Source organism: Cebidichthys violaceus, unplaced genomic scaffold, assembly GCF_023349555.1.
Source record: "Cebidichthys violaceus isolate CVI_PGR_0920_01 unplaced genomic scaffold, fCebVio1.0.p SCAF_19, whole genome shotgun sequence".
Classification (NCBI taxonomy): domain Eukaryota; kingdom Metazoa; phylum Chordata; class Actinopteri; order Perciformes; family Stichaeidae; genus Cebidichthys; species Cebidichthys violaceus.
The window spans coordinates 10,994,442-11,010,502 of NW_027176361.1; the positions used below are offsets into that span (position 1 = coordinate 10,994,442).

General features: G+C 47.2%; 1 protein-coding gene across 1 annotated transcript; it reads left to right on the forward strand.

Annotated features, from left to right (window-relative positions):
• The first annotated feature begins 1,596 nt into the window (after window positions 1–1,596).
• On the forward strand, window positions 1,597–15,638 carry LOC137874721 (serine/threonine-protein phosphatase PP1-beta catalytic subunit). The gene is made up of 8 exons (XM_068713627.1): window positions 1,597–1,712; window positions 12,098–12,229; window positions 12,323–12,553; window positions 13,046–13,150; window positions 13,452–13,523; window positions 14,335–14,486; window positions 14,627–14,761; window positions 15,047–15,638. The coding sequence occupies exons 1-8, from the start codon at window positions 1,661–1,663 to the stop codon at window positions 15,149–15,151; spliced, it is 984 nt and encodes a 327-aa protein (XP_068569728.1). The 5' UTR covers window positions 1,597–1,660; the 3' UTR covers window positions 15,152–15,638.
• The last annotated feature ends 423 nt before the right edge of the window (window positions 15,639–16,061 follow it).

A 16,061-nucleotide genomic window follows, 5' to 3' on the forward strand; every position in this document is an offset into this window, starting at 1 on the left:
GAGAAAGGATATTTTGACATTAAAGTGCTTGACATTTTTATATTTAATAGCTTTAACACAACTGATTAATTAAAACACATTCATGGTAACAACACTGTTCAGGAAACAGCGACAATATGTAGAAAATTACAACATTATTAGCGATAACTTATATAGTTGTATTAAAATATAAAATTAAACAGTTTATTAAAGTAATTATGACATTATGTTGGTTGCATATGTTTTGTTTTCCTCATCAACAAACGCTATTATTTTGAAGGAAAAATATTCGTCTGTTTCCGGTTTTGGCCTGCCTGACGCAGCTGCACCCCTTCGCTTTTCCTCTGCGGTGCAACTTGTCGCCGCCCACTCCAAACAGTGCGGAAATACCCAGATGACGCACTTGAAAGCAACAAGAAATAGGTTGTGAGTGGGAGAGGCAACAACATAACTTCAGGCTTTGGTCATGAGCGGGAGAGAGTGTTGGACTGGAAGCAAAGTGTCCCAGGCACTGATACAAGCAGTGTCAATACACATGCAGGGCTCCTCATACTTCTGTTTGTTCATTGTTATTTGTACTTTACTCCGTCAGCTGAATAAAATCATAAAATAGTCATAAAAACAGTTTATTTATTTAATCATACAATTCACATTGTGACCAGAGGAGGGCGCTGTCAGTGAATAAATCCGCATCTGTTCTCATTGGCCGTGCGTTTGTCTCCTGGTAATATTTAGAGACTGGACCTTAAATATGTGTTTGCTTTCCCATAGGATTCTTCATTTAAAGCGTACTTTGTGTCAATAAAAGTTGATCATGAATACCAAAAACATCTTAGTCACATTGTCATGTTCGTACAAGTCTGACCAGCTGTTGCAAAAACTGTCATCTGAGTCAATGAAACATATTTATTTATTTTCAAACACGATTCTTATATTGTAATTTTGTGGTAACCTGTTGCAGCCACTGTTTTGCTGATGCCTTCAGGTGCTGTCCGAAATTACAGACACAGGTTGAGAAAACAACAGCAACGTGCAATTAAGAGAGTGGGACTTGTCCGTTACATTGTTGTATTGATTGTCAGTGTTTTCCACCGGTTTGCATTGGGGACCTTTGGGTGCTCTCGCAGTAACCGTCTAAAGTACTGCAGGTGTGTCCGTGGCTCTCAAACGCCGAGTGCATGCTGGGAAAAGCGTCACCAACTGTGATTCGTCCAAGTATTTTCTGAACCCACTGAACATATTCATGATGGTGGCGTTATTCAACTTTATATATTTACTGTTCGGGTAACGTTTATTTATCATGTGACCTGTATGTTACTGTTGGAAACATATTTACAATAAATAATATGAATATTTGTCTCCAACAAGTCATTGATTTTTGGAAATGAATGCAGAGGAACGACTGTATGCACAGATCTAGAGGAGATAGATCTACATATCAGGGTATGACTATAATTTGAAAAACACGTATACGGCCATGTATGGCTATCTTCACAACTCTCCGCTCTTCACCTCTCTGTGATGGAAGCTAGAGTATCCGAGGTGCACTTTAACGCAGCACAAGTAGTCCTAAACGGGAGGCCCGTGAGTGGGAGGAGGTCGGTGGTGCGTTTGAGTGCAGTGAGGCGGTGCCTGCGCTGCCTGCTCCAGACTGCGGTGGGCAGAGCTGTTTGCTACAGAAATGGCGGAGGGGGAGTTGGACGTGGACTCGCTGATTTCCAGGCTTTTGGAGGGTGAGTTCGCAAACCGTACTACCGTCACATCATGCTGTTGTTTGCAGCTTTAGTCCGCGAGGATTGTTTCAGGCTGGTTCTGACTCAAGTCGACGAGAAGTAGGCCCGCGTTAGAGTTCCCCGGTGTATCAGTGAACCGGACCAGTCCCGTATGTTTGGTATGAAATCATACCTGATGGCACGTGAGAGTTTTCATAAATTAAGTTGTGGGAGTCAAAGTGCGGGTTCGCGATTGAATCAAAAAGTTCTAGTTCGAGGACTGTTTGTAATCCGACCGGCCGAGTGCACAACCCCAACCGTAAAACTATCTATAGAGCATTAATGTAGCCTTGACTAATGTCGTAATACTTGTAGTACACTAATGATGTCATCACTTTGTCCTGCAGTGCATAAAACACCAGATAAGAAGAATGTACTGTAGAAAAACCTCGAACAGAAATAACCAGCTTTTCACAACATAGCACACCGGGGTGGGCGGCAGCTTGTGCTGTCTGTCAGTCCCAAAAGTTGACATTCCCTTTTAAAACAAAGGGCAGCTTGGTGAATCAAGTATGCCGAAAATGAAAGGACAACTGTCTGGTCTCTGGAGACACCAAACATCTGGGTTCTGCTACGTTTATCTGTCGTTTGCCCTCAATCGTGAGAAGAAATGTCACGTTTTCAGACGGGATTCGGCACAGGGATTAGTCAGCTGAAGAGAGGAGGCACGTCCCGGGGTTCTGGTGTTTATATGGGAACATTGCTGAATGGGAATGTTTACACACACACACACACACACACACACACACACACACACACACACACACACACACACACACACACCACCGGCCGTGATGGTATTCCACTTTAAATAGACCTGCAGAATTTGTACCCTGTACGCGTTTCAAAATGAACTTTGTGTTGCTCCACGTATTTTGTAATAACATGAACCATACCAGGACTTTTAAGAGTTACCATTTCTGTTAGACACAACAGTGATCCTTCAGAGGATTGAATGTAACTGTGGGCAGATCATCTCCTGAGCTGCAAAATTAATATTTCATCAAAACATGTCACTGATAAAATGAGCGGCTGTGGTTTCTATCTGCTCGGGCATCTAACGCTCATGTTTGGACATAACTGCTGTTGTTTGAGACACGGCACTAAAGTAGCTTCAGTGCTGTCAAAGAAGTCACTGTTGTCCCACACCATTACACCATTGCTAAGGGTTGGGTGTCTGTGGGTTCTTTAGCGGTGCTAAATAAGGGACCCTGACACCAGTGGGCCGATCCGTCTTGCCTTCTCGGACTCTGGATTGACACGGAGACACTGTCCCTCTGTGTCTCCGGTGAGCCGGTGGACAGGCGAGGCCGGCTGTGAACACACACATCCGTGATCGACTGTGAGTCCCACGCACAAGCCTTGACAGCGTGTCAGTGTGAGCTAATCGTCTGGATTGATAGGGACCGGTTACATAATGCTGTTGTTGTTGTTGTTGTGTGTGTGTGTGTCAGCTGAACAGTAACAGTGAGCTAGTTAGCTGGCTGCATATTCAGATGCTTTTTTGTTTTTTTTTAATGCTGCGGCTAGGAAACCTCAGCGGAGGAAATTGGTGGGATCTGGCCCTAAAGTCTTCCAGATGTGAGCTGTGAATACATCCAGCTCATGTCAGCCACTTTCTCTCTCCTCTTACTGCTAGGTTGTATCCGGCTTGGCTCATTTCTGGTGTGAAAATACCAACCGAGAGGCCGGCTCTACACTAATGCGTAACGAGATTCCTGTAACAGTTCCCGAATGCCAAACGTCGTTAAAGAACTTTGCCAAAACACGTCGTTCTAAAACGACCTCCACTTAATCGTCTGTTCTGGAAGCTTTCCCGTGGAGTGAATTTATTCAAATATTTTGTTCATAACAAGTGTAATATTGATCTCTTCTGCAAACAAAAGATGTAATCAATCTGTATCTACCAGGAGGCCACAGCCTGACTGATGTTTTCAATTATATATGAGGACAACGAAGGCAAACTGGTACTAATCACACTAGAAGACTTACTTTTAACGGGTAATTAGAGGATATTCGGGTTAAAAAAACAACTACATTTACAGAGCTGGGGGAGGGGGATGATATTCAGATAAAAAACTGAGCATTTACCAGACGGCAACCTCTGGTTCTGACGAGTGAAGCCAATGCAGAAGTGTCTTAAAGCTGCATTCTCTCTAGTGTCCAGCAGGGGGCGACTCCTCTGGTTGTATAGAAGTCTAGTCTAAAGTGACTCTACTTCTCTCTTGATTTATTCCCTCAGTAAACATTGTAAACATGAGTTTATGCTCTCAATCTCTAGTTTACAGTCTTCTTCACTACAGCATGAAGTTCATTTAGTACATGATGGTCCATTTAGAGTCAAACAGACCATGAAGCAGGGGATGCTTTAGGGCGGGGCTACTGTGATTGACAGGTCGCTGCCGCTACCAGAGCCGTGTCCGGCGTCACTACGTCACTTCTCCTCATTCCAAATATGGTCACTTCTGTTAATCGGTTGCAAAAAAGCCAAGATGGCGACGGCGAAATCGCCGAACTCGAGGCTTTATAACGGCCGTCCACAAACCAATGAGTGACGTCGCGACGACTACGTCCACTTCTTCTACACACTCTGTGGCATTTATGAGGAAACGCTCGGATATTCTCTGAGATAATAAAGTCATGAATTTGCAAGAAAAAACTTGTAAATTTGTACGACTTAAATCTCTAAAACTATGAGGTTTTCTTTCAACGCCACAGAGACCTCTCACAGGCTGTTCCTTACTGACGAAACCTTAATATTCATCAACTCGGTTTACTTCTCCAGATCACACCTTTTACTAAATGGCCCGTCAGTGTCTGTCTGCTGGCTTTCATTCCAACAAGCTGTAAAGGTTTCCACGTCGCCACACTACGGACCCATTCCGTCTCCTCTGCAGGAATAAAAAGAGCGTCTGCTTCAGGGCGGACAGGAGGTCCTGAAACACTTCAATAGGAGGTCCTGAAACACTTCAATAGGAGGTCCTGAAACACTCCAATAGGAGGTCGATCTGTTACTTCTTCAGTGAGCTCTGGTGCCAGTCGGGAAGCTACGCACCCGAGCACACAGACGAACATGTGCGGCCCTCTGATCTCCTATTAAATGTCAACAGGCACAGCTGTCCGTGGTAGAAATTAACTTACCCTTTTGGTGACACCCACAGGGAGGTGGAGGGGCGGGGGGGGGGGGGGGGTCCTCTCCAATGAAGTCTTTTAATATTGAACATTGATGCGGTGAAGTGGCTTTTTAACTCGGCAAATCATTACCACTTCCATCCGTTTATCAGTAAAAGGTTTGATTAGATTCACGCAGGCGGAGGACCAACTGTCAGGACGCCACTGACCCAGAGCAGCGTCTGAACTGTTGTTTAGCCTGAAGCTACTGCAACATATTTGAATGAGTTTCCTTTTAGTGAAACGCTCTGGCTGAATTTGAGCTCCCTCTGGTAAACACTTACACAGAGTATGTCTGGGGCTTTTATTGTGAAAGGTAGGAGCAGAAGGGCCGGATCTGGTCTGCGCTGCCTTTTGTCAAGGTTGAAAGGAGCAATAAAGTTTGAAGTTAGGGTTTGGACTACGAAGCGTCCGCGTCGGCGAAATCATTTACATTTAGCATGCTAGCATGCTAACATTAGCTAATTAGCACAAAGCTAACGCTGATGGGCGTAGGGAGGAGTTTTACAGTAATAAATAAGTATTGGACAAATTGTCTTCGTGTGTGAACATCCAGACACACTCATGCATACAGGGCAGTTTGGTGGAGGGGTTGACAGTAGTCTAGGAGACAGGCTGAACCAGATCAGCTGACAACATGGTTTACAATCACAGAGGCCTCCTCGGTGACCTCAGAGCGCAGATTTTCCAGCCTCTCTGGCTTCATTTGTCACTCTGAATACAACGACTCGTCATTCGCTGTCTTGTGAGTCACAGTTGAAAGGTGAGCGGCAACACAGTGGTGTATGGATGACCTTACCAAAGCCATTTGTCTGTAAATAAAATGGCATTAGTACTGTCTCCATATATGTTGATGTTATGCAGTCTGAGTGGCTACGCTTGTCCAGTCCTGTCACTGGCTCACATCTAAAAGCTCCGTCCCAGTGGGCTCTAACCTCCGGTTCTGAAGAGTGAAGCCAGCGTGGAAGTGTTGTAAACCTGCATTCTCTCTAGTGTCCAGCAGGGGGCGACTCCTCTGGTTGTAAAGAAGTCTAGTCTAAAATGACTCTACTTCTCTCTTGATTTATTCCCTCAGTAAACATTGTAAACATGAGTTTATGGTCTCAATCTCTAGTTTCCAGTCTTCTTCAATACAGCATGATGTTCATTTAGTACATTATGCTCCATTTAGAGTCAAACAGACCATGAAACAGGGGATGATTTAGGGCGAGGCTACCTTGTGATTGACAGGTCGCTACCGGAGCCAAAATACGACTTCCCTAAGTCACTCCTCCACAGTCCAAATATGGTCACATCCGTTCACCGGTTGCAAAAATCCAAGATGGCGACGGCCAAAATGTCGCACACGAGGCTTGAAAACCGCCGGTGACTACGTCCGCTTCTTATTTACATTCCACGACTCTGACGTAGTCTGGGCACGCTCAGTGATGTGACGCCTGTCGTGGGATTCATCTCGTCCGTTTCCTCCCCTGTGTATTACAGGCAACAGCGACAACAGGCCCCTCAGTCCGGCCCTTTATGTGGCACAATCAACCCCCGCGGCCCCCATACAGCCAGCGAGAGAGAGTGGGGGGGGGGGGGGGGGGGCGCGATGGAAAGTTTCATTTCGGAGCCATTACAGTTAATGGGCGAAGACGCCAGCCAAGCTGTAACCCAGTATGAGAGCATGAAATCTTTCTAAAGGCCATTTCTCTCTCTCTCTGTTTACCTCCTAAAATTGGAATTGTCGCTGACATTTGAGCAGCGCTTCTTTTTTTTTTTTTTTTTCACATTTCTGCATCTACGTTCCACACTGCAGCCCGAAGACACGTAAAGACAGTCCCTGGCCACTTCTAGTGTCCTTTTCTACAGCATTGTATGTATGAACAGAGACTTACTTGACACTATTGTCAATAAGTGTAATTATAGTGAACATTCATATTAATTTGTGCCTCATACAACCCTCTTAAAGTGACTCTACGACCACCGCGGCCTCAAGCCTCATTTAAGCTAAAACGGTTTAAAAGCAGCACAGGTGAAGTCATAAAGTGGAATAAAAATGATTTTGTTGAGTTCAATGTAGCTTGCATCAGCTAACATTAGCCATCATAAACTACTGGTAGGTACCAAAACCCCAACGATGGAGCAAAAGCACATTTTATTGCTTAAATGAATCTTTTCTTTTAGAGTTAGTGTTATTCCGTCTTTCAAAGGTCACATAGTCTGGCTTTAATAGAAAGTGCACAGTCATGAATTCAGGAGTTTTTGCCGTGTGTGTGTGTGTGTGTGTGTGTGTGTGTGTGTGTGTGTGTGTGTGTGTGTGTGTGTGTGTGTGTGTGTGTGTGAGAGAGAGAGAGGTGCTGGCAGGTCTCTGATTGGTCAGGGTTCGTTTTTGTGGTCCGTGATGCGTTTTAGGAGCTTTTTTTTCTGCCCCGCTGAAAGTAAGCTGTCCCTGCTGAGCTGAGGGAGTTGGACAACAAATCCAGTGTTGTGTTCTCATGACGCGCCGTGCGTTGGTGTCACCCTGCTGCTGCTGCTGCTGCTGCTGCTGCTGCTGCTGCGCTGCGCTGCGCTGCGCTGCGCTCATGCTGCTGCTGTGGCATTCTGTTGTGGAAACAACAATGGTGGAGCCTGTGCGGCGGGGGGAGCGGTCACCCCCTGGCACCGAACGTGGCACAGAGGAGCTCACCCGAGCTTTTCAGCAGCCCCCCCCCCCTATTCCCTCCCTCTTCCCCCACTCAAGCTTCACTTTCTCCCTACGTCCTCCCCTCTCCGCTGCCTCCTGCTTGTTTCTCCCCTCTCAGTTTCGTTCTTTCTCTCGGCCCCACAAAGACGGCCATTCACCCCCGTGGCACTTAAAGGCGGACAAAACGTTCTCTGGGAAGAAAAAAAGAAAAGAAAAAAGAAAATGCCACCGAAATGCCATCGCAGTCGGGATTTCGGCCTGGAGAGTCACTCCCGCGCTCCTCGCCAGAGTCGCTTTGTGCTGCTCCTTCACTGAGGGGTCAGTGTTTTCCATCGGCCCTGTGTGGGAGAGGGTGAGATGGAGGGAAGGGGGGGGGGGGGGGGGGGGGCTGAGCTGCTGGCCTCCTGCCCAGTTAGTAGAGAATGGAGGATGGATGTGGAGGGCTAAAAAAAGTCTGACGGGGCATCTCTATTGGTGCAGCAGTGACTAAAACATGCACACGTCACTCCTGCTCCACCCGTGGGAAGCTCTTTTGGAGACGTTTGTTCGGCAATGAGAACTCCAAGAAAATTATTAAAGCTGCACCTATCGATGTTTTTATATCAACGTCGGTAACAAAGGACTACATGTGTTATGAGAGCTGACTAACCCACAGAATCTTCTAAATTTCTAAAGGTCTTGGGAAAAAAAAGTATAGATTTAGCATCAGCACCACGTAAGTAACATCCAATTAAGATCTATGACATCAAATAGTGCAGCAGCTGAAGTACAGGAATGAAATGTGATATTAAATATGACACGTAATACTGGTAGAAGTGCAGCTTGCAGCCGTAACGCTGCGGTGGACCTCCACTCGCCGGTCTGGTTTTTTTTCCCTCCTAAACAACAACAGAGCCTTCAAGTGCTGCTCACTTCCTCCATACAGCAGCGCCCATATATGGTAATGCCTCTCTCTCTCTCTCTCTCTCTCTCTCTCTCTCTCTCTCTCTCTCTCTCTCTCTCTCTCTCTCTCCCCCCCCCCCCCCTCCCCCCCCCATCATGTTGTGGTTTCCTTGCTCATGCTTTCCCAGTGAGGGGCCATGTTAGTCCTAGTCCTCGAGACCAAGTTCCATCCAGAACCAACATTTAAAAAGCATGTTGCCTCTTAGATTCTGATGCGTCTTACAGATGCTCTAACCAGCGTGTGTCCCTGAACCACGGAGGCCCCGTTAGGACCGAGCCGTTCAGGTCTGTGATCCGTCTGGAAAGATAAAGACGTCTCCGTCCTCCCGAGGTCAGCACTTCACGATAAATAGATTAAAGAGGAACGAGGTCAGAGGGCAAGCCAGACCCCAAACTTCAAAGCTTAGCCAAACCGACGCAAGTACCGGACCAAATTAGGAGACAAGAATCGGAACACGGAGAGCTTTCTCAAGGAGGGACATTTCCTCTGATCTGTCCCGATGAACCAGCTGGGAAGCGCCGGCGGAGCGTCCCTGGTTTCCCTCCGGACCAGACGAGGCTGTCGAGAAGGGAAAGCTCAACAGCTGGTTCATCCTCACTGAGCCACAGAACGAGCAGAGACGCCCCCTCCCCCCGTTTGGATTGTGTTTACGTGTACGCGAGGCCTTGGGGGAGTTGGAGTACAGCACGTTGAGGTATCTTGACTTTTAGTCCCTGATATGGGTTTATAACATTTTTCTATAATTCAGACACTTTCCTAAACTTTTTTTTTTTTTTTTTTTTGCCGACCACTTAAAACCATACAAAACCGAATCTCCACAGCCTGGTAAAAAAAGATCTTCCCTCCACATTTTACTCCTCACATTCCCCATGAGCATCGATCCAAACACATCCCAGTCAGCTAGGCGGCGAGTCGCTACCTGTTGCTGTCACTCCCGTTCAGTGTGTGTGTGTGTGTGTGTGTGTGTGTGTGTGTGTGTGTGTGTGTGTGTGTGTGTGTGTGTGTGTGTGTGTGTGTGTGTGTGTGTGTGTGTGTCCCTTTAATGTGGTATTTTCCCTCCTAAACGTTATTCTTAGTCCATGAAAGGTGTGATTACAGCACTGATCAGCCTGCTGCAGCAGAGCTACCACTGAGGTGCTGATGGGTCGGGTTTGGACCTCCGGTACTGTCTGTGCATGTGGCTCCTGTACATTCTCCACGACTGTTGTCAGATGCACTTTGTGTTAGTATGCAGGGCGTGGGTTGGGTTGGGTTGCCCCCCCCCCAGCAGCTCCACTCACCGACACCTTTCACGCTAGAAATTGGTCTTGCTGGGTTGCCATGGTGATCGGATGTGGGTACCACCTCTCTCATTCTCTCGCCTCACGGGGGAAGCTGCAGTGCAGTGGTGACGGAGTAAAGGATGCTGGGATGCCTCCCCACAATCCCGTAGTGACACGTCAAGGTCACTGTGTGTGTGTGTGTGTGTGTGTGTGTGTCCGACTCTGTCTTAACTTTACCATATGATGAAAGGGGATCCTCCCTGGCAAGTGAGGTGTGTGTGTGTGTGTGTGTGTGTGTGTGTGTGTGTGTGTGTGTGTGTGTGTGTGTGTGTGTGTGTGTGTGTGTGTGTGTGTGTGTGTGTGTGTGTGTGTGGCCTGTCAGCTGACCTGCAAATGCGTCATCACAGAGCTGAAAGGGGGGAGGGGGGGGGTGAAATCAACCTCTTGACAGTCGACACACACACACACACACACACACACACACAGGTCTCAGTGGACAGCCTGTGCGTTGTGCTCTCAGGTGTTTCTATATTCAACATGATTTGGCTCACGATGAAGACGTCTCTGTGGATTGTGACCTGTGGAGACGGCCCCAGTCCTACTGATCAGAGGCTTTCTTAGCGTTAACTCGACAAAGCCTGATCCAGTCACAGATAACGGCACCGCGACGGTGTTTATCAAACAGATCCGTTAAACCCGTGTGATCCGGGGTCTATCAGAGTATTCATCTCAAGAGTATGAAAAAATGATTTCAACAAAAAGCAAGAGAGGAATGCTGGCAGAACGATGCTAGTTGTCTAAATTTGTACCTAAATATAATATAAATATATATATATTTTAAAACCTCATGCAGTCTCCATGTCTACCGTTCATGTCTAACACCTCTTAAACTTCACACTTCAAGTAACAGCAGAGTGAAATGTTCATAACTGAAGTGTGGAATCGCTTCAGTTTCTGGCCAAATCAAAGTGAAATACGTTGTATTGATGGAATATTATCTATGACGATAGTCAGATGAATAAAGACATAATCCTCAAAGGTAACCTGATGGTCTGCTTTGAGGCAACTTTACCGCCGTTTCAGTCATTTCAGTCCCAAACTCTGAACATAATCCGGTGCAGGTTTGGTGTGCGGCATAAGTTACCATGGCGACCCACTGGTCTGGCCTCGTGGTTCAGCCCACAGGTGTGCGTGGCTGAGGAGACAGACAGACAGACAGACAGACAGACAGACGCACGCCTCAGGTCTCCAGGCAGAAATAGCAGGGTCATGTTGCACATGTACACACACACACACACACACACACACACACACACACACACACACACACACACACACACACACACACACCTTCTCCTTTCTAAAGAGGAACTCTCAGCCCGTGTGTGTGATTACCTATGAGGTGGCGTGTCATGCGGTGTCATGGGGCGGCGGCGGTCTTCCTCGGCTCTGGCCCTCTTCTGTGGCTCACCGTTCCAGAGGCAGCTCGTCGTCAGCGCTGGTGTGTCAGCTTCAAGTACAGCAGCTACACTTTAATGTTTAATACGTGCACAGACGTGTATTCAATACATGGAAAAGCAGAGTTTTCTTTTTATTCTATTCAGGGCTGCAACTAGTGATTAGTTTCATGATTATATCATTTTATGGATTCATAATTATTTTTTTATTCTATTAAGAAAATACTGTTACCTTTTAATTAAGCAAGCCCCAAGGGTGACATCTTAACATGTTTTTTGCCCAACCAACAAAAATGCACCATCACAGACGTAGTTAGTATAGTTAGTTATTATTTTCTACGTATTTTTGTAGTTGTGAGGCTTTTATTTTGACGACATCATTATTTAACATCCACAGCAGCAGTGACCTGATGACCAGTGTGTGTGTGTGTGTGTGTGTGTGTGTGTGTGTGTGTGTGTGTGTGTGTGTGTGTGTGTGTGTGTGTGTTGTCAGAGTGGTCCCAGACGTACTGTGCATGCTCCTCGCCATGTGTCCACAGTGACTTTCCCTTCTCTTTGCCGTTACCCAACAGGAAGTCGTCTCCAAAACACTCCCAACAACATCAACAATACCCACACGAGCTATTTCCGTCCTCTGCCTGTTGGCTAAACCCGGCCTCCCGTATTTAGTTCATGTGTGCACTTATTATGATCAACAGGGTGCCTGAGAAGAGGATTTCAGGGACTAAACACGCTACGACAGCCTGGGTGACTTTGTTATAACACACACACACACACACACACACACACACACACACACACACACACACACACACGTACCCATTAACTGTATCCCGTCCCTCCGCCAGTGCGAGGATGTCGTCCGGGGAAGATCGTCCAGATGACGGAGGCGGAGGTGCGCGGCCTCTGCATCAAGTCCCGGGAGATCTTCCTCAGTCAGCCCATCCTCCTGGAGCTGGAGGCCCCGCTCAAAATCTGTGGTGAGTGAGCTCCGGTTAAATGTGGTTCTCCTCCGCCGCAGGGTTCACTGTCGCTCACCGCCTCCTCTCCTCTCCTCTCCTCTCCTCTCCTAGGTGACATCCACGGACAGTACACAGACCTGCTGAGGCTCTTCGAGTACGGCGGCTTCCCTCCGGAGGCCAACTACCTGTTCCTGGGCGACTACGTGGACCGGGGGAAGCAGTCTCTGGAGACCATCTGCCTGCTGCTGGCCTACAAGATCAAATACCCCGAGAACTTCTTCCTGCTCAGGGGCAACCACGAGTGCGCCTCCATCAACCGCATCTACGGCTTCTACGACGAGTGTGAGTGCTCGGCTCGGGCGTCGGGGGCGCTGGAGTGGCGTCGTGGTGGATGTAGTTCTATTATGTATGACCGGACACACGCAAGCCTGCGACCAGAAGAGTCTACTCATGTTGTACCTCAAAGTCCCGCTTTGAGGTACGACATGGAGGACATGGCGCTGCGACAGGTGTCTTAATGTAAGGCATTTATTTTGAAGCATTCTGTTATTCTACTGTTTTAGTCATGAATAAGAAGCAATTTCCAAAAGGTTTAGTGTGTTTTATGCACGTTATTCTTTAAAATTGATTATTATTACTTTTAAACATTAAAATTGACGTTGTAGCTGCACTCCAAAGTATAAAATAGACAAAATTCGAATTTGGTAAAAAAAGGACGCAAACATGCAACAAAAGAGTTCTTGTAGAACAAGACAAATAATGGAGAGTGAAGTCATAAAATGAGGGACATTATCAGAGGCGTGCTGACTCGGCGTCTCGCTCATTTTTTCGCAGGTAAACGCAGATTCAACATCAAGCTGTGGAAGACGTTCACCGACTGCTTCAACTGCCTGCCCATCGCTGCCATCGTGGACGAGAAGATCTTCTGTTGCCACGGAGGTATTCACGCCGACGAACCGGTCAGGTCCTACTGGGAGCGCCCGGTCCAGTTTGCGTTGCTCGTGTTTTTGGTATTAGTTTTTCCTTTTTGTCCTCGGGGCTCAGCGTGGAGCCGTCTGTCCTCTCCTGTCCTTGTTTTACACCAATGCGTGACCTGGAGTATGACAGATGCGCCTCCGTCAGCTCGTAGTGTCTTCGGTTGACTAGTCTGATGTGAAGTGAATGGGTCACAGTGAGTTTCTTCACTGATGTGGAGATTTATAAAGAGGGCTGACAGCTGATGGGTTGGTGTCGCCCACAGGTCTCTCTCCTGACCTGCAGTCTATGGAGCAGATCAGACGCATCATGAGACCCACAGACGTGCCTGACACAGGTAGGTGTACACACACACACACACACACACACACACACACACACACACACACACACACACACAGCAGTATTGCCAGATTTGAGGGATAAAAATGATGAAGCGACGACATTTTTGGATGGACGTGGATGTAAAAATACTGGACTGGTGATTTTTAAAGTCTCTGTAGTAGTAGGTTTTTAGTTAATTTAGTTTCAGAGGCCGCAACTAACGATTATTTTAGTTCCGATTGATCTTCTCGTTCAATCATGCGGTCAACGGAATATGAGCCGATGAAGAAAACTGAAGAAATCGGCCCTGAGAGCGAGTCCTCCGGGTCCTCCGGGTCCTCCGGGTCCTCCGAGTCCACTGGGGCTAACCCCGGTAGTTCTTTCTTAACTGAGGGAATGAGAGGACAGATGTTCATCATGTTGATTATCTGTGACAATGAGGTTATTTAAAGACACTGGGATTCCATTCTGTGAGTCCTAGTAAACCAGTGGAAGCGAGCCTTTGCCCCCTTTTCACTAAACCCGGTTGTTCTTGTCCTTATAAGGCCGCCAGCGTTCAGACCCTCTGTCAGGTCCTCTTATGGTCTTTCAGGGAGTCTGAGTGTCCAGAGGAGAACGAGTGTGTGTGTGTGTATACATATACGCAGCCTTGGCGTTTTTCATGCCTAGCATACTGTAAAGGTGACTTCCAGCGCTTACATTCACAGCTGAGCACATTGTTTAATGCTGTGACAGAGTTGAGGTCACGCATGGAGATGAATCTCATCAGTGAGTTGTAGTTTAATACTGTGTTTCCTTTCCTTTCCTACCTTCCTTCCTTCCAGGCCTCCTGTGTGATCTGCTGTGGTCTGACCCAGACAAGGACGTCCAGGGCTGGGGAGAAAACGACCGTGGCGTCTCCTTCACCTTTGGAGCCGACGTGGTCAGCAAGTTCCTCAACCGCCACGACCTGGACCTCATCTGCAGAGCCCACCAGGTACGACCCACGCGTGACCGATCGAACACGCGTCCCGGTTTAAAGTTCAGCGTCACTGCTGAGAGACGTCCATGATGTAAAAAAAAAAAAAAGAACAGTTGTTCCCCCGACTGACGGTCCCGTGTGTCTGACGCCCCCAGGTGGTAGAAGACGGTTACGAGTTCTTCGCCAAGCGGCAGCTGGTGACTCTGTTCTCAGCTCCCAACTACTGCGGCGAGTTCGACAACGCCGGCGGCATGATGAGCGTGGACGAAACCCTGATGTGCTCCTTCCAGGTGTGAAACTCGACACGCAGACAATAGCAGCACTTATTCATGTGTAGCTTTTTAAGTGTAAAAAGGTAAATACATTAGTTAACAGGTACTTTGTTACGGTACTGAGAGTACATTTTACGACCTAACAGTGGGGACCGGGTTTAGTCCAGTTAGGAGTGATTTGCTGAGGCGCCCTGATAGAAACAGATGGGACACAGCTACAGTCCTGGGTTTATGACATCAACACACAACAGATTGGTGTTCCATAATTGAAGAGCGTCCTGACATCCTCGTCCGTTTTGCCAGATCCTGAAGCCATCTGAGAAGAAAGCCAAGTACCAGTACGGAGGGATGAACTCGGGTCGGCCCATCACTCCTCCCCGCACAGCCCAGCCCCCAAAGAAACGGTGAAGACGGACGGAGTGAGGAGGAGACGGAGAGCGAGAGAGAGAGAGAGAGAGAGAGAGAGGGAGGGAGGATTTTCAAGGATCGTCTCCTGTTGGCTTTTCGCGAGTAGAAGCAGCAGACGGCAGAGAGGGAAAACAGACGAACAAAACTATTTCAGAAGATGCACTCAAACCCGTCTTTCATTTTCTTTCTTATCTCCCTCTGAGCTGCTGTCCCGCTCTCTTCTTCTCCCTCGATGACTTTTATTTTCTCTGCATTTGTGTAACATTGTGTTAAAAAGAAAACACTAAACAACGGCGTCATTCTGTAGCATATCGGAGTGTTCTTCTTTTGTGTCTTTTTGTCCTTTTATTTTCTTGACAACAGAATGACAACTAGTTTAGTTTACCACCTTACTCCCCTGCCTGTACACACACACACACACACACACACACAGGTATTAATAATAATGATGACTGCTGGGTTTTCAATAAATAATACAGGAAATGAATGTGAACGCTCTGTGTGGTTCTTCAAGGTAGATCTACGGAAGCCCAGAGAGGCACGTCCTAAAATCAAAGCATTAATATAGCGTTTTTTTTGCAACCAGTAGAAATCAGGTGTAACTAGTCTTTCACACAGACAAACTGCTCTGAAACTCGGGGATTGCACATGCTGGCTTACTGGAATGGCTGTGACACACTACATTAGATGGGACTATAATTCATTTAATCAATTACACCCGTTTGCCCTTCAGTGACATGTGAAATGGGCCTAATGAGCACCTTCAGCGGGTGTCCAATCAGTGACGTTAGCTCTTCAACGAGCAGGCTAGCTTCGTTAGCCGCTACGTCCGATAAAGACAATAAACTCACAAAATGACTCTTTACGGTTATTGTGAAAGCTAAATTGTTCTAAAGTACACCGACAGGTT